This window comes from Epinephelus moara, chromosome 16 (assembly GCF_006386435.1).
Source record: "Epinephelus moara isolate mb chromosome 16, YSFRI_EMoa_1.0, whole genome shotgun sequence".
In the NCBI taxonomy this organism is placed as follows: Eukaryota; Metazoa; Chordata; class Actinopteri; order Perciformes; family Serranidae; genus Epinephelus; species Epinephelus moara.
Genome location: NC_065521.1, coordinates 25,956,842 through 25,983,995, shown reverse-complemented (window position 1 = coordinate 25,983,995; position 27,154 = coordinate 25,956,842). Strand labels below are relative to the sequence as shown.

Sequence of the window (27,154 nt, the reverse complement as noted above, 5' to 3'; positions counted from 1 at the left end):
AGAAGCAAGACACCAATTACGAATCTTGTGGAACCTACAGCTGCAACAAAATCAAATTAAGAACATTTCTTAAATTCATTTCCCAACATCCTAACCTAAGACACACATAAACAATGGCTCCTGAAAAAGCTAGTCATTGCAGTACAACCTATTTAATTATCCAACTGCATAGAGAGCCACTACTTGCAGCACCACTTTGCCCACACAGGCTCAGCACACTATTAATCCACTTAAACACAATTTATAGGGCCTCAACATCGACTGTCCGTCGGCATAAAATTACATGAAGCGTCCTTATAGTGTCTTCAACAGACTAAATTAGCCAAACTGGACTCACTAATTGAGGAGGAGTAAAGTACTGTGTGACTGGATTGACTCATCAATGAGCAGAGATAAATAAGCTGGCTATGGGAAGAACATCAATAACTATAATAACATAGGATGAGCTTTATTTAAGCTGTGGTTACTGAGGCATGATAACCTTAAATCTTAAATAGTAATTTAAATCTCCACGTCTGTGATCTGGGTTTTTGCTTTTTGTGGTTACAGGCAGCCAACTGGTTCGTACTGAGGATACTGCAGTGGAGATTTGTTTTAAACACCCTTAATCATCATATTTACTCTTGCTCTAAATCTATTCAGATGGAGTTTATGTTCATTACAAAGCCGATATTCAAATATGTATTTCATATAAAAACTCACAATTAGGCATTTTGGTCGAAGGCAAACAATTAAACAAATTACTCCAACACATTGCCACTCAGCAACTTTAGAGTAACATTTTCCGCATCCTGAGGTACTGTCATCTCCATACTCAGCCAGTGATATACTCTGCTGCTCTGTCCTAATATTTGCAAAACCTAAATTGCAGCAGGCTTAATTTATGTAAAGTTAAGGAGATGTCAGCCTTCAGTGTCTTCACTTTTCTATTTGAGATCTAATGTTGCAGCCTGATTTAATACTATATTCCTTCTATCCAATGTCTTTCCTACATAATGGAAAAAGACAAAAACAAAATGTGCACCAAGATGCCGTGAGACAGCCTGAGGAGGCTAAAAGACATGCACTGTGTGTTTTACATGGTTTAGGGATATGGTCTGCATGTGACAGCCTGAATGTAAAGCATTGGGTTTTCAGATGGTGTGCTGCCATCTGCTGTCCAGCGCTGTAACATCATCGTGCTGATTTATTTGCACCCCCAAGTATTAGCAGGCACACTCTGAGCCTCTCAAGCCATTAAGTAGTTTTGCACATGCTGCACAAAACTGTACAGCTTTCTAATTCTGAAACAGCAGTATTGTTCATATTGGTTATAGTATTTTTTCATATGTTTACTGTGACTTTTCTATTCTCTATTTATGTTCTTGACTGTTGCAGTATTTTGCCTTTATTTATTTCCTCTTAATATGTGCATTGTATGTTTATTGTATGTACCAAACACCATGGAAAATTTCTGGTAGGTGAAAACCAACTTCTTAATAAAACTGATTCTGAATTGCCAAACTAAGGTGCTTTTCAAAAGTGGGATGACTTGTTTGATAAAACTTAAAATCCCCATCATACCTGCAACATGGATTTAGTTCTGGTTATAACTCGGTAAAGCTTGACTGGACCTTATGGGACATTGATTTAAGTGATCAGCCAAAAATAAATAAATAAATAAATAAATAAACAAAGAACTATTAAATTAAATAGATTATGTGCAGGTAGCAGAGAACTTATATTTTACTGTCATTCAAATTCATGTCATTCTAACTTTTTTATTACTCAGGCTGCCAACTCAGATCTGGCCAGGGACTGCGGATGAAAACTAGCCTTTTGGCTAATTCCGGTATATTTACAGTTCACTGTTCATTAATATGCATTGTCCCTGATAAATAAACAAATAAATAAAATAAATAAATTAAATAGCTTTCATACTGTGTATTGTCCAACTTCCAGCTGCTAAAAATATGCGCAATAATAACAAACAAAAAAAATATGCAAGATTATCTTTGTTGACTGTGAGGTGAACGTTGCATGTGAAAAAAAAAATCATAACATAAATTTTAAAAAGGGTCAAATTGCTCTCTTCCGCACATCCGTTTCGCAGTCTCAATCGCTAATCGTTGTTTTCCTCATCGCACACAAGAGATACTGATTTCCATTGGTCACTCTGCACACCTCTGTCGGACAACCAATAGAATTCTGTGCTTTCACATTCGATGAGAAAAACAACGGTCCCTGATGAGAAGCATCATATTACGTCCAGTGCGACCTCTGTTCTTCTGCTTTGAGCCTGGGGATTGTAGTTTAAAGAGCGGTTGTTCAGCAGAATATTATAGACGTGGTGAACAACAGCTCCCATAATTCCGCGGTGTAAGTGAAGCTGTCATGCTTGTGTTTTGCTTTGGCTTTTTTTGTTATTGTTTCGGGTTAGTGGAGCAACTGAGCCCGAGGAGGAAAAACGCGTCTGTTTCTCTCATGTTTTTGTTGTCTTGTCACGCACAGTGACTCCTGTATCTGATACAGAGACGGCTCGTTTAGACCGTTTTCAGAGAAGTGAGTGCGCTAAAAGGTAAGCGAGATACGCGAGACGGCCGAGAGATAATGTGCGCAGATGTCTTTTGTACTTAACAAAGCCTGTTATTGTCTCGCCTGACGTGCACGCGCAGCACATTAACTAATTGGACAGTGATAATTACCGAGTACAGTTTCAAATGTGCTTTTAGTTGTCATGTTTACACGTTTATCTTCCTAAGCTTGCATCGACATGCACGGCACACAGTTTTCTCGACATGTGCTACTGTTGGGCCTCAAGCCTCGTGCTATGTAATGTGAACCCTCCGAAAGCTACTGTATAGTTTTGCCACTGATATATTGGTTTTGAAGGCATCTGCAAAATGTTGTGCAATATTTACCAAAGTTTCTGCTCTCATTCCTAAGTTCAGAGTGATGCTTTACTAAAATAGAAAACTCAACACCCACATAATTACATTGGATTATGACTCCACCACAGGAGATAAATATAAAGAATGGGAAAGAACCAGTTAATCCACAATTGCAACGTGCTCTGTAAGAGTTCCTTCTAGATGTTTTCCTTGCACATTTTGTCATCAGGGTTTGAAATTAGCACCAGCCACATGCTGGTAAAACATACAAGTGGCTGCTGAATTTGCTTCACCTAGCAGCCAAAAACAAAACAATGGTAATGTATTAAGTGGCTGGAAGATCCTAGAAATCCACAAGGCAAAGAAGTTAATTTCCAACCCTAGTTGTCATATTAATCTGGTTAATTTATGTCATGACAGGGTACATCCAGCATTTTAGCACATATGACCCGTGGAGGACTCAATCCCCCACACAGTGCTAAATGAATAAATAATGCTTTCTGTAAGTGACACGTATCTCCACGTGGTTAACTGCCGGCAAGAATTCCTCAAAATTCACAGTGTATTTGCAGGTGTAATTTGAGCCCTGTACATGCTGGAGGGCCCCAAACACCTTGCACTCCACGCTTACACGTGACGGTGTACAATAGCAAATGATGTTGACGATGACTGAAAATAGCTCTACTGACAAACATGTAATATGTCTTGTTGCTCAAAGGCCACGCTGTCACTGCGGTTTAGTTCTGGTGGCTTCTCCCGAAGTGTGTGCTCAGTCAGGATATCTCCTTACACTGAATAAATATTCACAGACTGCCGGCTCTGTCTTGTTTGTTCTCCAGCAGTCACCTCTTACCTATTTCACAATTTGCTCATCTATCCATGTGTGTCAGTTTCTACTTTGAAATTGGATGTAATAACCAAAAGAACAATTACCAACTCATGTTTGAACATTGTGTTTCTTTTCCTGTAGGTGCAGAATAGCCTGCCTTTCTTGTGTGTTGCCATGGAAAAGGCTTGGCTGGTGGAGTTCAGAAACGTGGGCTGCAGTTACTTCCCTCAGAGCAGAGTCGACTGCCACTACACACTGAGCTCACAGCACAACTGGGCCAGCAATGACTGGATAGGGCTCTTCAAGGTATTGTTAATCTAATGACTGTCACAAAAATCAAGTGAATAACGAGTACATGTATTCAACAGTAAAATAACAGCATGTTTTCTTCCTCAGGTGGGATGGTCGTCAGTGAAGGACTACCACACATTTGTTTGGGCATTGGCCCCGGCCGACTATCAAGAGGGCACAGATGTCAACTGCTGTGTGCACTTCCAGGGTACTCATGCCCTTGTTTTCTAATTGTATTTTATTTCCCATAGTTAGCCAGAATCTATACTGGTACGGTGCTTAGATCCGCACATAAAACCTTCAGCGGGAGATTGATGTTTCTGTAAATTGAATTGCTCTCTTGTACACAAAAGGCTAGCGACTGCCGTATTGAGCAGAGGAAAATGTTAGTTATTTCTAGCTTAAAAGAGTATTTCCACAGATGTACAAAAGGAAAATATCCCGTACAAAAGAGAAATATCACTCACAGCACTTTCTCTAACACAGACACAGTCTCTGTCATGGTTTGAATGAATTTCTTTAGGATGCAGGAGGTTGAGTAATGAGGATGTCAAAGACAATGCCTTTGTCAAAGCCTGTTCTGACTACCACTACTCATGGGAGAATACAGTGTTCTCTCTGTCCTGTCTATCAGTGGCAACTGATAAGCCTGATTCAGTGTGAGGGGCACGTGTGCAGCAGGTGTGGCATTGACCTCTAGTAGAGTGATTTATCACTAACTTAACTGTCAATGTCATTCTGCATTGGAAGGGGAGCAGAGGGAGGAAAGTCTAAAGAAACTGCTGATGGTTCCTTATCATCATCAGCGATGCAGTGATTTAAAAAAAAAGGTTGCCTGCACTGTGACCTGAGCGGGTGCTGTAAGTTACAATACAGCTCATAAACTTTGCTGTATGTCATTCTTCCTGTCTGTTTTCCATCTGGCCCCCTTTACTGTACACGTGTTGTGAAACAGAAAAAAGTAAATCATCCTAAAGCTATAGCCTGTGTGAGATAAGGATAATATTAGGTTAGCTTACTTTATGGGCTGGATGAAGTCACGGGCTGTGGCTGGCTGCTCTCCGGTCAGAGTGGGAAGCTGGAGGTATAACATCATCAGCTCCTGCCTCTGTTATTAGGAGAGGACAGAAATGAAAGAGGATTAAGAATGTGGAGATACATGCATATGGTTAAACAAGGAAATAAACGAAGATGCAACTGTATGCTAATAACAAGAAACCATTTAGTGGCACTGTCAATGCAGGGAAACTCTACTTTCTATGAGACAGAAAACATGACTAGCACCATTAACAAAAGGTTATTTTTGCTTCTTACCGAACAGGTATCGTATTAATATAGTACCTATGTGTAAAAATATAGCAGGTTGCGAAAACGTTGTTGTTTAATGAGCAGTTAGCTTGTTGGAGCTAGCCAAACAGCAGCACCTGTCAACGCAGGCTGCCCCTCAGAGCACCTGTCCTCACAGTGAAGTCACTGAATTAACAACTTAACAAACTCTAAACAAAGCCTATTTACTTCTTGGATGTGTACGTGGCTGCTATCAAACAAAATATATCATACGAACAAGACAAATGTTGAGCCATGGGAGATGTGTTTTTACGTCTTCAGGCGGAGGCTAACGGTAAACTAAACACTAGCGTTAGCATCATTCCACGAGGGAACAGACTTCGTCGTAACACCAGGGCTAATCACTCTGAACGGATGGAGATAAACGTCGATATTATTATCTAACGTTAAGCTAACGCGAACCCCAGTAAGACAGGGAATTTAGTAGCATTGTCAACGCTGGTTAACTCATACAAAGACACATTTTAAGACATTGGAGATGTGCTTTGACTTCAGTAGGCGGAGGCGAACGGTAACCTAAACACTAGCATCATTTGACGAGGTAACAAATTTCGTCGTAAGACGAAGGCTAATCACTCTGAACGGATGGAGATAAACGTCGATATTTTTCAACTAAGCTGACCCCCAGTTAGACAGAGAACAAGTGTATCTTACAAATGTAAGTATATCTCTAAGCACCATATGTGGCCATAAAGCAGATACTTTGCTCTACTTTAAGAGGCATCTCCAAAGGGAAGAAACACCTGTTAAAAGTTAGCTAACATAGTCCTAATCAGGACCGTTGAAGTCACCAACCTGTTTCAGCTTCCTGTGCACATTAAATACTTCGACGGAAGAAAACGGGAAGTCAGTCGAGGCAAGCTGGACTTCTTAATGATATATCAGGAGGAGAAAGTATGTACCAGGTTAGTACAATGTGACGAAACCTCAGCTAATTCCCACTGAAGTGTTTGCGACCGCCGTGAAATCAAAAATGGCGCACGACGCCATTTTTTCCCCTTGCTCACCTGTGCTGAATGACCTCAGTGCTGCCGCTGTCGGTCGGAAGCTGTACTGCAACATTATGCTCATTTAAAGTTGCTGCAGTCCAGCAAAAAATCTACTGGAAATATAATTTTAAAAATGTAATGTTTTATGCATTACAATATTAAAGCCATATAAATGTCAAATAAAATGCACAAACTCTATAAAGGCTATGAATACCAAAATAGCTTCGGGCTGTTTCATAGAGATTTATAGCAATCTTAACAGGTGATTACAGGGTGTCTGCAGGTCCTTAAAAAGTCTTAAAATGTCTTAAATTCAATGTTACAACATTAAGGCCTTCAAAGTCATTAAATAGTCTTAAGTTTGAATTTGTGAGGTCTGAACTACTTTAGACATTTTTATCTAATTTACCAATTTTTTAATTTCTTTTGGTGAAAATGACTGAAGCTTTTCTATGTAAAAGTCCACATTTCTAATGTTAATTTAAAAAACAAAAAAACAAAAACTATTATACTGTCATTTTACTTCATACTTGCACTTACCTGTTGGCAAATGTAGATTGACTTTACTCACTATGATAACCATATTTCTACATAACACTAACCTCTGCTAAAGACCACATCTTTACTACTTGCCTGCAATGCTTACCTGCGACACTTTAATAAGTAAACCACGATTTGTCCAAAAATATGTCCTAACTTCGGTTAAAAGGTGTATTGATCAGGTCTTTAAAAGCATTAAAGCTCTCTGATACCTGCAGACACCCTGGATAAGCTTTCCCAAAAATTAAAGGCATTTACCTATATATCCACTGTGCACTTAGCTTCCACTTTGTTTTTGTTCAACACAATATATAGTAGGGATGGGAATCACTAGAGGCCCCACGATACAATAGGATACTTAAGTCATGTTACAATATCATTGCGGTTTTAAAGGTTTAGCAATATGTTGACAAATGCAAAAACATCTATTGTTATATATTGCCATTTATTACCTATTTTTAACTGAGAATGATGTCCTCAAAGAAGAGCTTTATCAACATCTGTTTTATCTAGTGAAATAAAGTTTTTAGTTTGTTCATCTCACTTCAGTCATTTTTATTGCAGCAAAATGAATCTGAAAAAGCAGTTTATTTTATCATTCTGGTAGGCTACTAAAAGTTTAAGTTTATAATAAAAAATTGCTACTTGGCATCCAAGTATTGATATAATATTTCTACACAAAATATTGCGATACTAAGCTGTATTGATTTTTTTCCCACCTGTAATAGCCTATATTGAAGAAGCCAGTTAAAATTATATTTGGGCTACTTTGAAACAATTATTTTCCACTAATAATTAATGTCAACATGTGTCTTTTTCTACTTCTTTTTTAGCCTCCTACCTACCCAAGGCCAGCTCCGACGAGTATGAGTTTGCATATATCGATGCTAAGGGGGAAGTGTGCTCCCGCAGCTCCAAATTCACTTTCTGCGCTCCGAAGCCACTTGAGGATCTGGTGACCCTTGAGGAGGAGCCCCATGGAGAGGAAGGAGGCACAGATATGTTGCTGGTAGTGCCCAGGGCCGAACTGCTGCAGGTGAGCATAACAAATACAGAATAGATTTACAAGGTAGTGAAGGAGAGTATGTTTTCAGTTTTGCAAAATTAATGAGTGCTGATAAAACACATATGCTGGGAAATCAATACTGTTGTTTACTGCTGGCACACAAAGACTACAGCACAATTATGATTCCCCATCCGCTGCCTGCTTCCTCCTGTCTCTTGTCAGAGTCGACTGCAGGAATGTCTGCGAGAGCGCGCTGAGCTGCTGCAGGCGCTGGAGGCAGCAAACAGGCAGAGGGAGAAAGAGAAGGAGGAGTACAGGAGGGCGAGGGACGCCTGGGACAGGAGACGCAAAGAAATAGAAAGTGATATCACCAGACTGCAAGGAGAGCTGAAGCACAGTCGAGAAAAGATTTACGAGATGGAGATGGAGCAGAAGGTGGTGTATAGAGCTATGCAAATGACAGGGTGCCAGATCATTTGACTAGGACTGATTTGCCTGTTATCATTTCCATACCTCTCTTTGTGTCTGTGCCCTTATTCTCAGATAAAAAGCACGTCTCTGCTCAAACAATATCCTCTTGTTTTCAATATAAAAATCTACATTAATTCAATAAAATGTCTGGGTTGTTACACTGAAATGTTAAATGTGAAGCATTTTATATGGGTAGCCTAGCCTATGTCATGATAAATTAAAATTCCTCATAAAAATTAAAAATGCCTCTGGTCTGTTAGGAGCAGCAGGCGTTTGGAGAATCACTAGCCCAGGAGAAAAGTGCTTTATTGGATGCGAGGGAGGCGAGCGAAATGCGAATCAAAGAGCTGGAGGAGGATATCAAAACCCTGACTCAGAGAACTGTGGAGAGAGAGACAGAGTTGGAAAGGTTTGACATTTTCTTTTCTTTTTTTTGCTATGTCTCTTCTCCTTTTTGTTTTATGTGAATCTCATGAATACTTTTGATTATCAGTACTAACCAAATCTGTGTGTGCAGGATGAAGGAAAGAGCAAAGAGGGCAGGAGCTCAGAGAAAAGAGGAGGAGAATGAAAGAAAGAGCCTGCAGGTAGTAATAATTCAGAACATGCTGTATATCATGTTAAAACCTGTGTCTTCGTTGTTCTTTTCTCTCATTTCTCACTGTCTTTTCCCATCTGTGTAATTTCTGTCTTTGTTTCAGACCAAACTGGAACAGACAGAAGGTGAACTTCGAAGTCTGTCCAAGGAGTTTCAGGGCCTGAGGAATTCACTGGCCCAGAGAGACACAAGTGTCCTGCAGCTCCAAAACAGCATCACCACCCTCACCCAGAAGCTCACCACTGCCCACAGGAAAGAGGTCGGACATTTATTTAGAACCCAGAGGAGCTGGGATTGAAAGGATGGTTGTGATTAATCCCTGGGTTGATAGTTAGAGATACTAGATGTGTTTGCAAAAACAATCAAATGCCACTATCATTTGATAGAAGTTTTGATACAACTTGGTACAGAGTTATTTCAGTCAATACCTTAAAGGTATTGAGTACCAATACCCAGCCCCAGCTAGATTAGATTAGATTATTGTGGCATTCCAAAGTCAGTAGTAGTTATTTTCAGGACTGGTGTTGCATAACAAATCACCTAACAGTTACAGATATGTAGCCAACACATGCTCTCTTGTCCCTCTATTACCAGGCTGAGAACGAGGCCACACTGAAGGAGATGCGGGCCCTACGGGAGCGTCTGAACACGACCGAGCGTGCTGCAGAGGGCTTGAAGAGTGATCTAAGTGCCATGGTGGCCCAGAGGGACCACGGCCAGGCTGAGTTGCATCAGGCTCGTCTGCAGGCTGCCCAGCTCACCCTGCAGCTTGCAGATTCCAGTCTGGCCCTGAGAGAGGGAAGAGCCCGCTGGGCCCAGGAGAGGCAGAACCTGCAGCGCTCTGCTGAGGTACTGTAGTGCTGCAGAACATCAAATCTGAAGTGGAGAATTTAGAAGATTTCATGTATTTGTACCTTGGTAGAGTTGAAGTTTTGAATATATTAAGCTTATGCCCCGTTACTGTTTAACTATCTGAGTTGTGTTGTTAGATGCATCTGTTGGCTTATAAGCTAAAATGTTTCCTTAGCTCTCCACAGTGGGATACATTGTTTATGTCATCATGTGCTAAAACTGTGAAGTTCACTCAATTTTCCACACATGGTCCAGTGGCCTCATTGCCTGAAGTAAATTTATGTTTTATACCGAGAAGATTCAAGATTCTAACACTTCATTGTAACAATGCAAGCATAACAAAATTGCAAATGCGTCATCCTCGAATTGTGCACGCTATTAAAACTTCACATAGATTTACAAAGAGAATAAGTCACATATTTTAAGAGATGATTTTTTTTTTTTGTTCTGTGGCTATTCATTTTCCCTGCATCCCTGTATGTTTTTTCCTTCTCTTGTCACTCTTAATATTATATGACTTAGACATCACAGCTCATCCGAAGCCAGCCACGGTGGGGAGGGGAGGGAAGGGTTAGTCCAAAGGTTAATTTTTCCTTCTGGAGTTTCAATAACCACAAAATTTGTAAAACATATGGACATCTATGGATGAGAAGTGGCTATTTATATTTGATTTATTATTAATACTTTGCAAAGAAATTCTTTTAAGAAACAATAAGATTCAAATCTATTATTTATACTAAAGTCTAGCCAATACAAGTTCAAAGTATTACATTAAGGCATAAAAACATGTATATAAAAGTACAACTAGTGTGCAAACTTTAGCAGCAGTAGCAAAAGTCCAGTAAAGATGCAGTATGACAGATATGGAGTGATGTCAGTGGACTGACATGAAGTGAGTAAACTAGTAACAATTTAACTTCTGTATGTGTGTCACCCTGACAGAAGGACCAGGAGCGTCTGGAGAAACTCAACACAGAGATGCAGAGGATGGAGGAGAGGCTTCAGGAGGAGACAATGGAGAGAGTGAAGCTGGACGTCGAGCTCGGGAGAGAAAAGGATTGTAACCGGGTGAGAAAGACTCCTAAGAAGTTATTGTATTAAGTGTTCTGTTAGAGGGTCATTTTGTGAATTGACTTCAGTGTGTTTGCAGTGAATTAAACTACATACAGAAATGAGAGTAGTATTGATCTTCTCATCTAATCTCTTTAAAAAGTAATTCTTCAAAATCTCAAGCTATCATTGTAACTTCACTCTGTATACGGCACAGTTTTAACATTTGGGGACACATACAAAATGGGGGATCCTCATCCAGAAAATTTTGAGCACCCATTTGTGCCTTTTCTGCGTTAATTTATGGTGTAAATGTCTTTAATTTTGTCTAAATAAAAGTCCTCTGTGTCCCCTTCGAAATCTAACATTTCCTGTCATCCTCTGATATCTGGCCTCTAGGTTCAGCTGAGTGAAACCCGCAGGGAGCTCCAGGAGCTGAAGGCCAGTCTGAGGGTCGCCCAAAAAGAGAAGGAGCAGCTACATGCAGAGAAACAGGTGAGAAACACAGTTTGATAAGTCACAGTGGACAACTTGAATCTGTGCTGACGGAGAGATTGTCCAAAAAAGGGGAAAACTATCCTGCTTTGAGATGGTATATTCATGTGTAAACAGTGCACGTATGGTGTCACATTGACTGACCTTGTGCCCTGTTCATTATCAGCTGATAAAGCCTCAAGGCTAATGAATGGCTTGTATGGATTAACAAGTAAATTGTAATTGTTTTATTCTAATCACCTGACAACTGCTGTATTTCGGTCATTACATTAGCACAGGTTTTGTTACAATTTGTACCACTCGTAAGCTTAGTGCCTCTATGAATAATATTTGTTTTTGTGAAAGTGCCGTATTAATAATGTATTCATGTCCTAAAGCTTACCGATGTAACATATACACAAGTATACAGGGATTGTGAATGTCCCAGGTGTTGGGAATCTTCTGTCTGTTGTTGTCTTCTTAGTTGTTATTGTGCAATATAAATTGTTTATAGTGCAATATAAATCAGTGGATTTCAGGGCAGTCAGTGCTGCCGCTGTTAAAGTGCCTGCAGAGTTTTTGTTGGCTAACCACCATCACATTCGTTTGCTACTGGCAGAGTAGATGGTCAATGTTTTAAAAATCAGTGTCCAGATTAATTTTAACATCTGCCATATGGGAGCATAGCCGCCAATCTGTGACACATCGTAAATCAAACAAATGTTTAAATGTTTATTGAACAGTGATAATGATATTTATATAATAGCAAGTGTGGTGTTTGTGTATTTGCCGTGTAACAATTTTATGTGGCTTTGGCTTGGAAGAAGTTGGACATCATGAGGGTTATGAGGGTGACTGCTTGCTGAAGCCATGATGAAAGTCCCGCCCTGGTGTGTGATATGATGGCTGTATTTTCCACTACAGGAGTTGATGGAGTACATCTGTCAGCTGGAGCAGAAGATGGGAACAGCGGCCAGTGCCAAGTGGAGCGCTGCCCCGAGTGCCTCTACAGGTGAATGGAGCCAGACATTAATCTACTGTATGCCCTGCAGATGTGAACAATAAAAGTGTTAACTATCATTCAACAGCAACACTAAATATTGCTCAGAATGGCCTGTGTCGCCGGGGTGACGGGAGCAGCGCTCTGAGGAAAAGTGACCGCTTTCTCTTTGCCTGTGTTTCTATCTGGCAGGTGCGTTATCTGACTCTGAGGACGAGAACCCAGAGGCTTTGCAGCCCCTCCGTCCACCAAGACCTCTGGGGCACTACAGCCTGTGTGAGCAGGGCCAGCCGGACTCCTTGCTCCTTGCCACCCCTCCTCCCTCCCCCAGGGAAGTGGAGAGGAGCGCAGTGGTCATCAACCAGCCAGCCCCGCTCTCCTCGCCCCACCAGGCTGACGCTGACACTCTGGCGCACAGCTCTGATTCGGTGAGACACGCTATCTGAGCCGTTCAGCATCACTATAGTCTAATTGCATGTGATACTGAAAATGAGCTATGTGTTCATGCTGATAGCTGTGCACACCAGTTAAACATGGGCAGTGGGTCGTTTGATACAGACATTATCTCCTAGAAGCAATTAGGCCGCTATTCTGCAAGTTATTAGACTGTAATAGCCTCTGGACAGACATGTGTTAAGTGTGTGTGTGTGTGTGTGTGTGTGTGTGTGTGTGTGTGTGTGTGTGTGTGTGTGTGTGTGCGTGTGTGTGGCTCTCTGGTGTTAAGGAGGAGGAATCTGATACACTTCAGTGTGGAAGGCACAGCTCTGGAGAGGAAACAGCACTTTTGCTGCCTGAGCACACGGACACTGTTCTCAGGTACAGCCTCCCTCTCAGACACACACAATCATTCACAGAATATATAAACACACACACAGGAGGAAAAACTGCTTATACCCATAGCTCTTAGGTATCATAGGATTAATACTCCATTAAATGTCCTGCATTCAAAATTCTTTCCAGTATTTAAGTATGAAGTGTTTGTATTTACAGTAAAATGTTCGTGGCTTTGAGGAGAAGTTTCTTTCACCAGTGGTGAAAATTAATGAATATCTAACTTACTGAAGTACCATTTTGAGATACTTGTACTTTTACTCGAGTAGTTGTATTTTATGCTATTTCAAACCTCTGCTCCGCTACATAATACAGTGCAGTGTTAACAATTCAACAAGTGGTTGCCAAGCTTGTGACCTCTCACAAACAAACAGGCAGTGTCTTGCTGGGTCTTCTTGTCATGTTATAGCTGTCTGTTATTGTCTGTGAGCTGTTACTCGTGATGGAGTATTTTTATATTGTTGAAATGGTATTTTTACATAAAGAGATAGTTCACCACCAAATCAGAAAATACGTATTTTTCCTCTTACCTGTAGTGCTATTTATTAGTCTAGATTGTTTTGGTGTGAGTTGTAGAGTGTTGGGGATATCAGCTGTAGAGATGTCTGTCTTCTCTCACATAAAATTGAATTAGATGGCACTCAGCTTACTGTGCTAAAAGCGCCCAAAAAAAAAAACATTTGAAAAACTCAACAGCAATGTCAGCAGTTTCATGTAGGAACTATTTTCTTTATACCAAACTACACCTGGCAACCTTATCACCATGCACAGGGAAGTGTGCCTCTACTGCTAGCTTACCCAGCACCACTGAGCTAACAGCTCAGTCGAGGAGGGTGCTGTTAATGTTTACATCCTGTGCTGTCACGAGCATGAACCTCTCGTCCATGAGTAGATGCAGCTTCCTTCTGCCTCCAGTTGGCAGGTGTAGATTGGTAGAAAGAAAATAGTTCCGACATGAAACAGCTCATAACAAGGTCTGTGGATTATCTTGAGTAACCAGGTGATGATTTCTGGAAAGAGGCATTGCTGTTGAGTTTTTCAAACGTATTTTTTGGGCTCTGAGCACCCCAAGCCGAGTGCCATCTAGTTCCATTATATTGGAGAGACGGCAGAAATCTCTACAGCTGATATCTCCAACACTCGGCAACTCACACACACTCACAACTTTGATTTAGGGGTGAACTGTCCCTTTAAGTAAAGGATCTAAGTAACTCCTCCATCACTGTCTTTCACGCTGTTACACATGTAAGTATTTAATGTTGCCGCTGACATAACTATTTCATATCGTACTGTGGTTATAGCCTCTAAAGGGTGAAAATAATGTGACTGGACACATGGACATGCTACTTGCCCTCCCCTTGAAATATATTGTGGGATTTATTTTAGATTAATGAAGGGCGAGTGAATCACAACAAATCGAGCACAGTTGAAGATTTACTATTCGAAAAATGGGGCTTTGCATTCCTGGCTGCATATTAAAATGAAAATTTCTTTGAGGCCAAACAAGCCAACAAATTTCTCCCTGTCATGCCGGCTGGTTTTAAACTCCAGCAATGCGTCATATTTTATGAGCTCATGACTTGATTTGTGTGTACAACCTTACTCTGCAAAGTAATTAGTGAACACAGCAGCAAGACAAATGCGGCGGAGTAAAAAGTATCATATTTCTTTCTTAAATGTAGAGAAGTAAAAGTATCTCAAAAGGAAGAATGGAATAGTTTAAATTTTTGCTAAGCATAGTAGCTGATCAGTAAGTTGCTTTCTACCTCGGGTCTCACTCTGAAACGGTTTCACTCGTACACAATGAATTCAAAGCTTGCTAATGCACACAGACACATGTGACCAATTATTTATGGTGACAGGGCGAGTATGGCTGGAAGATGGAAGTTTTGAATATGTGGTCGTAAAAGAAGTTGAGTCAGGGTGAGGCGGGGGAGACTGTGCGAGACAGAGCCGGGGCGTGGGAGGGGCGAGATGGGAGGACAAGGGGACAGATAAGTTGACAGCAAGCTGTAGCAATGATTTACCTGAGGGGTGTACCGCAGTCACGGGCCAATTTTCAGCATCATTAAAGTCCTCTCTCTCCCACTCACCCGCTCCTTCAGTCTAACCTCCTCTTTCAACCAGAATGTGTGTTTCTTTCAGTTTTTCCACACACGCACACTCTGCTTTGTGTCCTCCTCCAGTGATCTGGCCGACACCTCACTATGGTAACCAGTGGACATCCAGCCACGGCCACAGCGAACAAAAAAAGGAGAAGGAGGACTTTCTTGGAGTCAGTGTGGTTCCACGTAACTTCCACTAACAAGCACATATACAGCTCACTCACCACACAGACAAAATGTTAATATGCAATTTACATCGTATCTGCCGTGAACCTCGGTTTTCCCCTCCTTAGACTGTTGTGTTTTTTTAGCTGTTTTGTTGTTAGGAATGACATAATGCTCATGGTGGCAGGTCAACACCGTGTTTATGGCTGACATAAGACTGTAGCACAGTTTGAAGCGGCGTGCTTTTGGGGCATGGGCTCTGGCGTTTGAGAGTTCGCAGGGTGTAGCAGAATGATTTCTGTTGAATCATTGCTATGTCGAGAGCTTTACGATGGATGTTATGTCGTTTTTATGACATTTGTGATTAGGAGTCATGACAGGCACTGTAATTATGATGTTTTGTGCAGGCCCGGCTCCACTGGAAATCATGGCAAAACTCTATTCCAGCATTAAATTCTCCACAGCAGCTTTGAGCGCTATTCACGGCAGCATAAAGTAATGATACAGCATCATGCTAGAATTATATTGCAGTAATGTAAGTCTATGACATCATATTTCTCCTCCATTTACTCAGAAGTAAGATTTGATATGCACTTTCTTGCACGCGTTAGCAGTTGATTGTTGTCATGCAGATGCAGTTAAGGAGATTTAGTGACGCAGAGGCGCGCTATAAGATGGACAAGCATTTGAAATAGAAAGCTTATTGAACAGATTGTGTTTAAAAGCTATTAAATAGATGCCAGATGCAACTTTCTACTTTAGTAACGTCATATCATCATTATTATAAAAATGAACGCTCGTAAGCTTTTCACTATGGATCAGCTGCGGTTTTTACACGTTAACGATCCTGGATTTTACATTACATAATTATTGAAATGCTAATTTACTAGCTGGCCATTTGGATATTTAGCGTTTGTTACGGTTTGTATTGTACAGAAATCTTCATGCAGTTCTAAATTTGTGCCTAAAACAATGAAAATAAAGAGTCAAAGAAAATCATCTTTATAGATCCTGACACCATGACATGGTGTTGGTATTTTCCCCCAGCCCTATGGCAATATACTGCCTAATAAAAATTGCTGCCTACCTTTTAATCAATACTGTATGCATTTTTCATGATTTTCTATTTATAATTAACTTGAGTTATGCTGCAATGAAACTATATTCAGGTTTAGTTTGTGTTTGGGTTTTTCATTTTTCACACAACTGTCTGTGCAATGTGTGACAAACTTTTCCATGCTTGGCTAAAAGAGGATTTGCTAGACACTTTGATGCTTGATTTTATCTGCTGTATTTGCACCCTATTTTTACTATAGAAGAGTTTTTAGATGAAAAGTTGATATATGGATACTTAACGATATGTCCTCTCATCATCATCTTAATCATTACCATTGTGTGTTGTGTTTACGTATATATTTTATCTACACTTTATGTTTTTACATTTCAAATACTCACTCTGACTATATTAAGATTTGATATATGAGTTATATTGTTGCAAGATATTGGTGCTAATGAAAGGGAATGATGCCGGCATGTTGAGTTTAAGGTGAAAGGAACTGAAGGAACAGGATCACGAACCTCTCGTTTACCTTGTGTCACTGGGTATTCTGGTGTTGCAGTACATGTTGAGTCTCCTTGTATAAAAGTGGGAGTGTTTTGAGGAGCCTGGTATTCCTTCCCCAGAAGATAGCACGCTACACTACATGTATTCTCCATAGTCCTCGTTTGTGGTTGTAATCTGACTTTATGTCTTATAGGGAAGTTATGTTTTTTGCTGTTCCACTGAGAGCTCCAGTACGAGTGCTCCTCGTCGGGACACCGTCTCCGGTTGCAATAAAGCTCCAGTGGTTATGGTTTGTTTTGAAGTTTTGTGTGCGAAGGTTATCCCACATGTACACCGCCGTGTATTTTCTTATCAGTCATGTAACAGGGTTTGGGCGGGGTTCTGTATAATAAAATGGTTTATGTATCCATTATTAGGTGTAATGTGTCTTTTTCTGGCCAAAGATCATAGCAATATTTTGATCCTCACATGACATTTCACTGGTAATTAACTATGCCATTTCTTTTCACACAGCCATATAACCTGTATTCCCTTTTGGCTCATTGCCTGATTCAGATTTTTCTCATTCTGGATTTTCTCTCTACTCACCTTTTGGCTCTCCCCGCACTCTTCCCTCAGGCCTGACCTCCTCATCATCTTCATCCTTGTGCCTTCCCACTCCTCGGGCAGTCTCCGGCTCCCTCTTTTAAGCTCCCCTCTACCACACTCCCTCCATCTTAAGTCTGGGGTGACGATAGCTAATTATAAAATCAATGATGCCGGGCTGCCTAGTTTACAGCCCCCTCTAAAACCTTAACTGGGAAATCACTGTGGGATTGATGACTCCCTCACTCTTTATCTCTTTTAATTAGAAATGTAAAAGATATGAAGACCCAGAGGCCAGAACACATCTCCTAGTTTTTATGACCCCGACGCCTGCTTTTCCCCAGCTCTCGCTCCCCTTCCCCAAATCACCCCTTCCTCTACCTGGCCTTGTTTATTCCCTCTTCCTCCCAGCTGGCACACCCTCCATTCTCACTCTTGTCACAGATACCTTTACCCGTTTCTTCATCACTTTCTCCATTACCCTTTCTTTAAGATCGCCCGCCTGCCTCTCCGCTCGCACAGTGGAAGGTGTTAAATTTATGGTCTTTGTACTTGAAAACGTTTCTCACCTTCCCCTCACCTCTCCTTTCCTCCCTTGACTGATTCCCAACCCTCCACGGACTCGCTGCATATGTAACAAATGACGAACATGTCCTTTTTGTCTGTTTTGACCCGAGTAAGAGGCACACTGTAAATGATGTGCTGTTTCACATTGCGACCCGTGCATCCAGTACATGACATATGCGCCTCTCTGTCTTGTATATAGCTTTAGGTGCACATAGAAAGACCCCAGTTTTTTTATCACATCAAACCCAGGTCACTCTCTACCTTTATCACACCCTGAGCCCGGGCCCTTCCTCCCTAACTGCTGCCAGGAGCACTTGGGTTCAGTGAGCTTTATCCTCCCGATCACTCTCTGAGGAGCCAGCCTCTCCTGCTCCATTATCTCTCCTGTGTGTTGACTGAGGTACCGCTGCAGTTTGCTCATGTTCAGAGCAAACTCAGCGGATGTGCTCTCGCTCTCTGTTTAAATATTCAAATTAATTTCTTTGGTATGCCGCACTCATGACCTACTTTTATGGATTCTTTACTATTTTTTATGAATAATTGATGTCCTGAGGCTGCAAGAATATTACAAGGGAGATTTTTACCCTTTATTAATTCATTGTACAGTTATACCTTTTTTTCCAGGGGCCTCTCTTTTTGCACATTTTTTTTAATTTCCAGTGAATAAGCCTTCATACCTAAAGTAATTAGTTAATCCAGCATCATTGATGTGGAAGGATGAGTATATAGAAATCTTGCGCAGGCTCCTTTAAATTCCCCCAAGCACACCCAAACCCTCCCATGGGTTCCCATGGCAACACCTTCCAGGGGCTCGGTATATGAGGCCATTTGATTGTTCCTTGTAAAATAGTGTATAATGTATGGACCTTATTTTAATTCCAGTCTGGCGTTATTGATCTGTCTTTAATGATAGTTAATTAAAGCAATCATATAATTGATAGAATCTCATCTCTGTTTATCACCCTCCTCTGATTCTCTCTCTCTGTCTATTAATAAAATCAAGGTGAGGCATTAGTATCCCACACTGGTGCGCTGAAAAAAAGAGAGATGTTTACTATCAGTAGCCCTTTACGAAGAGGGTTCCTGTTCTTTATCAGGATGTCAAGAGAGTGTGAGCTTATCAGTGACACTGATGTACTCAGGGTGATAAATTTGTTACAAATGTATAACTCTTGATTTTTGGTGACATTAACAAGGAAACTGAAAAATGTTTAAAGGTGTTTTCTTGTTTTTATTCACTTGCTTGTTCTGAAAGTGGTCTGCACATCCAGGTTTTAAAGATACCCTCACAAATGTGTTGACTTTGAGTTGAGTTTAAGGCCCTGATGTCCTTTCACATTTCACAGGTCATTACCAAACCACATTCAGGTGATGCTCTCTTCTAAAAGATCAAATATCACACGAGTCCAATAAAATCCAAGCGCATGCTGGACCGTGTTCTGACTGTTTAGCTGGAAGCATCACTTTCATTTTCCTTGGCAGACCTCCAATATGGACATGACTAATATCTGGGGCTGCAACTAACGATTGCTTTCATTATCAATTAATCTGCCAGATATTTCTTTGATAAATGGTTTAGTCCAAGGCCGTAGCTATGGAGTCAACAAAGGGTGGGGGCACCAAATCTGCCAGGGGGGCCCATAATTTTTTCTCCAATGTTTTTAATACAGTTAAGAGTAATGAGAGACAGTGCAGTGTTTGATTTGACATTGATTGCACCTACAGCAGTCTAGCTTCTGCTTGGGTATGGAAATGCCACTTGGGGAAACCACACAAAGAACTGCAGTACACTATCATACTAAAACTGGGAGCAATAATGACAGTATGTTGCATTTGCTAATGATTATTTTGGACGGCAATGCCAGTGTACATATTTTTATCAATATATCGTGTGTGTGTGTGTGTGTGTGTGTGTGTGTGTGTGTGTGTTTGGGGGTCACGTGAGTGTATTTTAATAAGTGGGAGGATGTGTGCCCCCAAATTTATGTTACAATTACTGCCTTAGTTTAGTCAATTAATCACAATAAAACATGATACACATTATAAATAAGGGGAAAATTGTCCATCAGATCTTTGTAGAGCTCATGACGATGTCTTCAAATATCTTGTTTTATACGACCAAAAAGTCCAAAACCCCAACATATTCAATTCACAATGACATCAAAAGCAGCATGTCTTATTTGAGAAGCTGGAATATGACAACATTTGGCATCTTTGCACCATCTAGAACCGATTAATCGACCAGTAATATCTGATGTGTCATCTTATGTATGTATAATTTAGCAACATTAATTATATCTGATCTTAGATGTTATGTTTTGGTGTACATCTTCCTGTACAAGTTAGAATAAATCATAAGAGATAGGTTTACTTTTTAACTACCTAAACCACTCTATCTTTGAGACAAAACTATGGGACTTTACGTTACCCCCAACTGCAGAGTGAACAAATCTTAGGGACAGACCTTTATCTGATGTCCTTGTTCAGCAGGAGGCTGTGATTTATTACCCTCTGCACCCACAGCTCTCCATGACCCAACAGACCCTGCTCTTATCCTCCTCAATGCAGGGTGAACACTGCTGCATGCAGGGCACACTGCAGCCATGGTGCAAGAGCTCCCTCTACTGATGCATGTGGTATTGCATATTTAAAGATACTTCTGTACAGCTTTAGAAGACAGTACACTCGTGAATAATTTTGAATGTGTGTGTGATGTTCATGATCATATAAGATGTTTTTGCAGGAATTTTAAATAAAAATGTCCAGTAATCTCACAAAAGTAGTTTATTGTGCCTCTTACTGTTTATATGGCTTTTCTTTGTATGACAAGAGTTGACATAAACAGAGGGTAGACAACACCTTGGCCATGTTGAAAAACAAAAAAACAAACATGAAACAACATAATCTCAATATTCTGCCTGCGTCACCATCATTAACATCATGACAGCCCAGCAGGGAGAGAGAAGGGATGAGGTCATCACACAAGAGTTTTGTTTTGTTTTTTTTGCGTGACAGCACCGTGCTGAGGACATTCACCCAATGACTCAAAAACATGTTAAAGCATTCACGCACACATGCCCGCACACACACACACACACGCACACACACACACACACACACACACACACTGAGGAGACCTGCCCATACTCAGAAGATGGGACCTCTCACTGCTACAGAGAGAATGTTCATATTGCTTCAAAGAGAGACAGAAAAAACCTCTGTACTGTATATCAGCTGCGCTCTCCCAGCTGATCGCCTACCGAGACATTTTGGCAATAAAGAAATGATACATGAGAACACATAATCCTCCACAGCTCCTTTAAAGAGAAGTGAGGATATACACAAGAAGACAAGATGATATAATGGCTTTTGGGATGAGAAGGCAGTTTGCTGCATGGATGCCAGCGCGAGCACAGGCGGGGGCAGCGATGACGACCACGGTGATTTGTCCCCCCTCTGGGGAGAGTCAGACTGGCATCCACGCTGTTTCTCAAGACTTGTCACCTTCTATGTACACGCAGAGGGGTTGAGCTGATCAAAAAACGGAGTCAAGAATACACACATAAATATTGCCTGTTTCTAGCGTGCCTGAAAGCAGCTAGGGTTTGGTCCTTACTGAAAAGCCCTGAGTCTGATTCCAAAATGTCTTCCATAAAGATTCCTGCTTTCGACTTGCATATGTCTATGATCGTTGATGCATGATGTTGCTACTGTGTGGATGCTTTTTCTTTAAAATCCTTGCTGAAAGTGTGCATTCGTCTACTGACATCATCGGGGAGTGCTCTAAGGTTGATTGTTTTCTAAATGTTGTCATCAGTTTGGACATGCTAACGGAGATATGAGCTCACAGACAGCTGCTCTGCTCTCAGAGAAGGAGATGTGCCTTGCTTGAATAGAGGATCACAAAAGTGCTACATATACGGTCAAGTGTAAATCTCTGTCCGGGCACTCGATGCCAGGTCGGCACATCTGCTACAGCTGAGGGTAGAGCAAGCGGAGTGTGTGTGTCTGTGTGTGTGTGTGTGTGTGTGTGTGTGTGTGTGTGTGTGTGTGTGTGTGTGTGTGTGTTGGCATTTGAGTGTGTGAGATTGAGGTTTGTGTTAGTGCATGTGTGAGCTGCTGCTGTGAGGATCGCTGGATCGTGGCTGGAGTCCCTGCCAGTAGTCAAACTCATGCTCCAAAGATGACTGTTCCTAACTTTGGCACAAAGATACTTACTTTCCGCACTGACAGCATTAGCCGGCTGCAACGAGAGCAAAATAGAATAATGCCAATTCCCTGATAACAGAAACTGATTAAGTCACTGCAACATAACAATAGTTCTCTGGGTTGATTATCATTGACATCCACAGTGAGCCAAAGTGCCCAAAAAAAGCCCCAGCTAAGCATATGTAGCTGATAAGGAAGACCCAGCCAGTTCTGATTACCCTTCTTTCCCTCGGAATATCTTCTCAGGAAAGCTCTTCAAAGAAAAAAACTTGTCTAAAAGGATTCATATATAAAACCAGAATAACAAATACAGACAAAAAATATAATGGTATATAGATATGTATGGACTTATTCATAAATTGAAAAAAAAAAAAAAAAGAAAACTGAAAACAATATTCAAAAGCAATAACCACAAAAAAACAAAAGATTAGCATACTCATTTTGGTTTTGCCCTGTACTCTTGTTTTTCTTTTGAGAAATGTGCTTGTTGTAATCCATCGGAATCAACTGCTCAGTTCTGGTGTCTGGTTTTGGCCGTTCCCCTATTTCGATATAAACAACAATAGTGGAAAAAAAAGAGACTGTTCTGTTCTTTTTGTCACCTTAAATTCTCTCTTGGCTTCGCCAGGAGTTCATACGGTTTTACTGTCATCTCTCCTTTACTTTATTTTTCTGTAGTTCACTTGTCATGGACCATGTGGCCTGAGTTAGAAGTGTCTGTACACATAAGGCTCTGCTGTGCTCTGCTGTGGAGGACACAGTGATGTGCAGTACGGAGAGAGAAAGAGGGAAGGGAAGGCCAGCATCTTGTTGAGGTGGAAGAGTGAGTGAGGTTGTGTTGTATGTCTCTGTGTATGTGTGTTTGAACCTGTATGTGCATGTTTGTATGAAATGCTCGGTTCACTGCGCCCTCCCAATGAGGCCTTTCCTCGACCCATCTATGGCATCCAGGACCCCCCAGGGCTCCCCGTCACTGTCCGAGCCCCTGTCTCGATCTTCGTCCCCCACGTCGTCGTCGTCGTCTTCGTCCTCCTCCTCCGGCGATGGCTCGCTGCCGTTTTCTGTGGCCCAGCTGTCGTCCTCGTCCTCGGCTTCCTGCTTGACCTGGGCTGGTGGTGGAGGTGGCGGCGGCGGTGGCGGAGGTGGCGGGCTCTCGTTGCCCTCTGTTTGGTCGTCGAAGGCCTCTGGGTTCTCGAGCATCTCCCTGATCAAAGGAGGCATCGGCCCCGGGATCTCCATCTTCAGAGTGATGGCTCTCTCGGCACCTGGAAGCAAATAACATGATGATTATAGTTAACTATTAACAGTATTCTAAAGACACGTTCCCCCTGTCACATAGGGAGCACAACTAAAAACCAAAAGACTAACGCTCGTAGAGGTTTGGTACTGACAAAGCCCTCTTTGTCAGTGAATCTGTACCAGCTCTTCTAACACTGTTACAAATTGGTTATGATAGCGGTGAGGCCTTTTTCAGAATCAAACCTTGTTCTCAGCTTTACTCTCTTCACACTGACCTTTAGTGCTGATGCCCCTGAGGTCGGTGATTTTCATCAGCATGCGGGGGAACATGTGAGGTTTGTTGGGGCGCCGGCGGCGGGCGTAAATCTTCAGAGCCTCAAGTAGAGGCTCTTGCAGCTTATCAACTTTCTGAGGCTCCTCTAGATCCATGCGGTCTGATGAAGAGTGGAAACACTATATTATATTCTTTGCTACATACTAGAAATGTAAAAATTTAGAGTTGAAAAAAGTTTTACTATAAATAAAATCATTTCACACATTCATTTTTTTTTTTTAGCTCTTTGTCTTACTGATACTATGAAAGTAGTGCCACGAATACTGAAACAGATTTACCAAAACCACTTCCTCTTTACAACCAACTGTGTCACTGTGTATGTGCACGCTGCAGTACCTCCACAGATGAGGCAGATGGCGCTGAGGAGGCCAGTCTCTGTGTCGTCCATCTCCAGGGGTAGAAGCTGGCCAGCAAAGGCAAACACCAGGTCTGTGAGTGGTCCGAAGCCGGCGTTGTGCATCTGAGTCCGGTTCAGAGTCAGCCCATCTGAGAAGGTCATAGTGTCCTGTTCTGGGGTGTAGCGTGTGCAGATCCTCAGCATCTGTGAGCAAGAGAGGGTGGAAAACTTTGTAAGAAGGTTTTCTACAGCACCAAAACATTGTCAGTAACTTAACCGATGGGTATCAGCTCACAGTGTCAATACTGTGAACTTTACAGTGCTAATACTTCACTGTAAAAATATTCTGTAACAAGTAAAAGTCTTACATTACAAAGCTATTACATAGGAAAAAGTATGTATCAGGACAATGTCAAATTAAATGTCCTAAATGCAGAAAAATCCTCACATTTGAGAAGCTGGAATAATGATTTTTTTTTTCCATAACACATGGCTGAAACTAACAAAACAGTTCTGTCAATCACCTCATTGATAATTCGGCTAACCATTTCAGCTGTGCTTGTAGTCCTATATGTTGTTTAGTAGTTTAAATCATACAAATCATCATATTTTACAATCTCTTCACATATTTTTGCTGCAAAAATCTTAATTGCTGACGTAACTGGTTAAGTAATATGACAATTCTCATGCCAAAGATTCAGCAGGCTTATTATTTGAACAAACCTTCCTGCACTACCACTAGTCGCCACCAGATGTCAGTATTCCTTCATCTGTCAAGTAAATTTATTTGTAAGTAAAGAGTAAGTGAAGAGGACAAAAGGAAGAACCAAAACACTGGTTCCTCACCAGTATGTCCAGGCAGGCAGACTTAAGTAGAGTGATCTGGTCAGCGATGGTGAGGGTGGTGAAACCCGGCAGCCGCTTGGCGAATTCCACAATCTTGATGATGCATTTGGTGGAGAGCTCACTGAACTTGTCCCATAAACCCAGATCCAGCTGGACACGGTGGTCTGAGCTGGAGTTCTGAACACACACACACACACACACACACACACACAACCAAACACACACAGATCATTGTTACAGAGGTGGTGTGCAACCCTGTTTGCATCAAGAACGAGCGTGTCCGAGCCTCACAACACATTTACATTTTACATCAATCAAGAGAGAAAAAAAATCCATTTACATGTTGCATCAATCATTCAGAGGCCACACAGATGGCTTAATGGGGAACTGAATTAGTTAAACCACTACTATGTTGGGAAAGCTACGGTGAATTTACGTCTTTGCATGCAATCTGGGAGCTCTCAGTGACGGCATAGCATGAAGAATGTTGCCACACACAGTATGAGTGAACAGTGGTGTGTAGGGTATGTGTGTGTGTGTGTGTGTGTGTGTGTGTGTGTGTGTTGTGTGGTGTGTGTTCGCCACTTACGGTGGTGTATTTGCCCAATTGGCAAAGTGACGGGAAGGTTTCTTGGTGAGCTTTGCTGACTTTGTTGACCAACTCCTCGAGCTCTCCACTCAGCTCATAGCTCTCTGGAAGCACCAACTCCTCCTTCACATCCTTCTTCTTCTTGTTCCTGTCATTGCGCACCGCTTTGTACAGAAAAACAAAATGGAAGACAGATCAGCAACAGAATGTTCCTCTTCTTTATCTGTGATCACAAGTAAAAACATCCACTGCACTCATGCTCTATGTCTTTCGCCACTGTCAAGGACACCGTGCTCGCTGGTGGAAACCAGAACTCAGTAGCAACGGAGGTTTGCTCTTAACAGTATTAACATATTTCCTTTAGCACGGGACGGACACTGGCTATCTCTTTCTTATCACCCGCTCTCTTCCTTGTCCATCTCTCTATCCACTTGACCGGTGCACATAAGCTGGTCCTCCACTCTCTGCCTCCTCTCCCTCCTCCTCCCATACTTTCCTTCCTCTCAGGATATCCAGTAATAGCAGAGGCACAATGTGATCCCGGTCTTAACACACATCCCACACAAACATTACACCCACATACATGTCCCACGGGCTCTGTGAAGGGCAAGACACTGCCACTTACACACACAGGGTCACACTAAAAAGGTCACTAAACTGTGTTGGATTCGGCAAACTGTGTGAATCCTGGCGCCGCCAGCTTTGTAAAAAGTCAAAATCTTGTTTTCTGCTCTGTTGTCTTTATGAATGAAAGCAGTGTCTGTGCTGGCCAGAGGGGCGAGGCTCTGTGGTGAAACAGGAAGTCAGGATCATTTCGTAAAGCGATTAGTCATATGATTGGTACAGTGCCCAACCTCGCCCTGATCACCACCCCTGCGAGGCTCATCATCTGCTTCTGCACTCTCTGCTGCATAGTTTCCCAGAGTCTCTGACTGAGCATTAATAGATCAATAAGTTCACACCGTGTGAATCAGGTCAGATCTTTCCTTTGGTGGTAAAGAAAAAAAAATCTGATCCGAGCCAAGTAGAATTTAAACTGCCTGCCAACGTCTCCAAGGTACTCGGGTATATCTCACTGTGTCTTGATCTGTCTGAAAGAATCTGCAGCCCTGTGTGTGTGTGTGTCTGTGTGTCTGTGGATATTCACACATGAGTGAATATCCATGTTTTGGAAGTGGGTCTCTCCATCTCTTGAGACCCAGGTCTCGGAGGGCTCACCTTCCTTGGACATGCCGACCTCAAAGCACTTCTGCAGCCTGCAGTACTGGCAGCGGTTGCGTGTGACCTTGTTAATCTGACAGTTCTTGTCTCGGTGGCAGGTGTACACCATGTTCTTCTGGATACTGCGGCGGAAGAAACCCTGGAGCATCAGGAAGCAAGAGACAAAAGGGGAGAGGGCAAGAGCGAGAGAGAGAGATTGTGTATTATAGTCAAGTCATCAAATTTAGGATGTGACATTTAACTGT

General features: G+C 41.7%; 2 protein-coding genes across 4 annotated transcripts in view; one reads left to right on the top strand and one right to left on the bottom strand.

Moving 5' to 3' along the window:
• The first annotated feature begins 2,345 nt into the window (after window positions 1-2,345).
• calcoco1a (calcium binding and coiled-coil domain 1a) lies at window positions 2,346-17,394 on the top strand. Of its 2 annotated transcripts, none has more exons than XM_050065368.1 (15): window positions 2,346-2,557; window positions 3,841-4,005; window positions 4,096-4,198; window positions 7,700-7,902; window positions 8,095-8,307; window positions 8,610-8,752; window positions 8,861-8,930; window positions 9,045-9,200; window positions 9,536-9,790; window positions 10,736-10,861; window positions 11,243-11,338; window positions 12,242-12,329; window positions 12,510-12,745; window positions 13,042-13,133; window positions 15,335-17,394. In XM_050065368.1, exons 2-15 carry the CDS (start codon window positions 3,874-3,876, stop codon window positions 15,360-15,362), a joined length of 1,941 nt encoding a protein of 646 aa, XP_049921325.1. In that variant the 5' UTR covers window positions 2,346-2,557; window positions 3,841-3,873; the 3' UTR covers window positions 15,363-17,394. The 2 variants fall into 2 exon arrangements, with proteins under 2 accessions (XP_049921325.1, XP_049921324.1); XM_050065367.1 differs by having other exon boundaries at window positions 2,347-2,557; window positions 8,604-8,752.
• A 3,509-nt stretch (window positions 17,395-20,903) lies between these two features.
• rarga (retinoic acid receptor gamma a) overlaps window positions 20,904-27,154 on the bottom strand; it is a 47,389-nt gene continuing 41,138 nt past the window's right edge. For both annotated transcript variants that reach the window (XM_050064175.1, XM_050064176.1), the window contains 6 exons: window positions 26,907-27,048; window positions 25,689-25,852; window positions 25,100-25,276; window positions 24,253-24,457; window positions 23,858-24,016; window positions 20,904-23,608 (listed from right to left, as the gene is read on the bottom strand). In XM_050064175.1, the coding sequence (XP_049920132.1) occupies window positions 23,244-23,608; window positions 23,858-24,016; window positions 24,253-24,457; window positions 25,100-25,276; window positions 25,689-25,852; window positions 26,907-27,048 (1,212 nt within the window). In that variant the 3' untranslated portion in view covers window positions 20,904-23,243. The remainder of the gene's footprint in view (window positions 23,609-23,857; window positions 24,017-24,252; window positions 24,458-25,099; window positions 25,277-25,688; window positions 25,853-26,906; window positions 27,049-27,154) is intronic.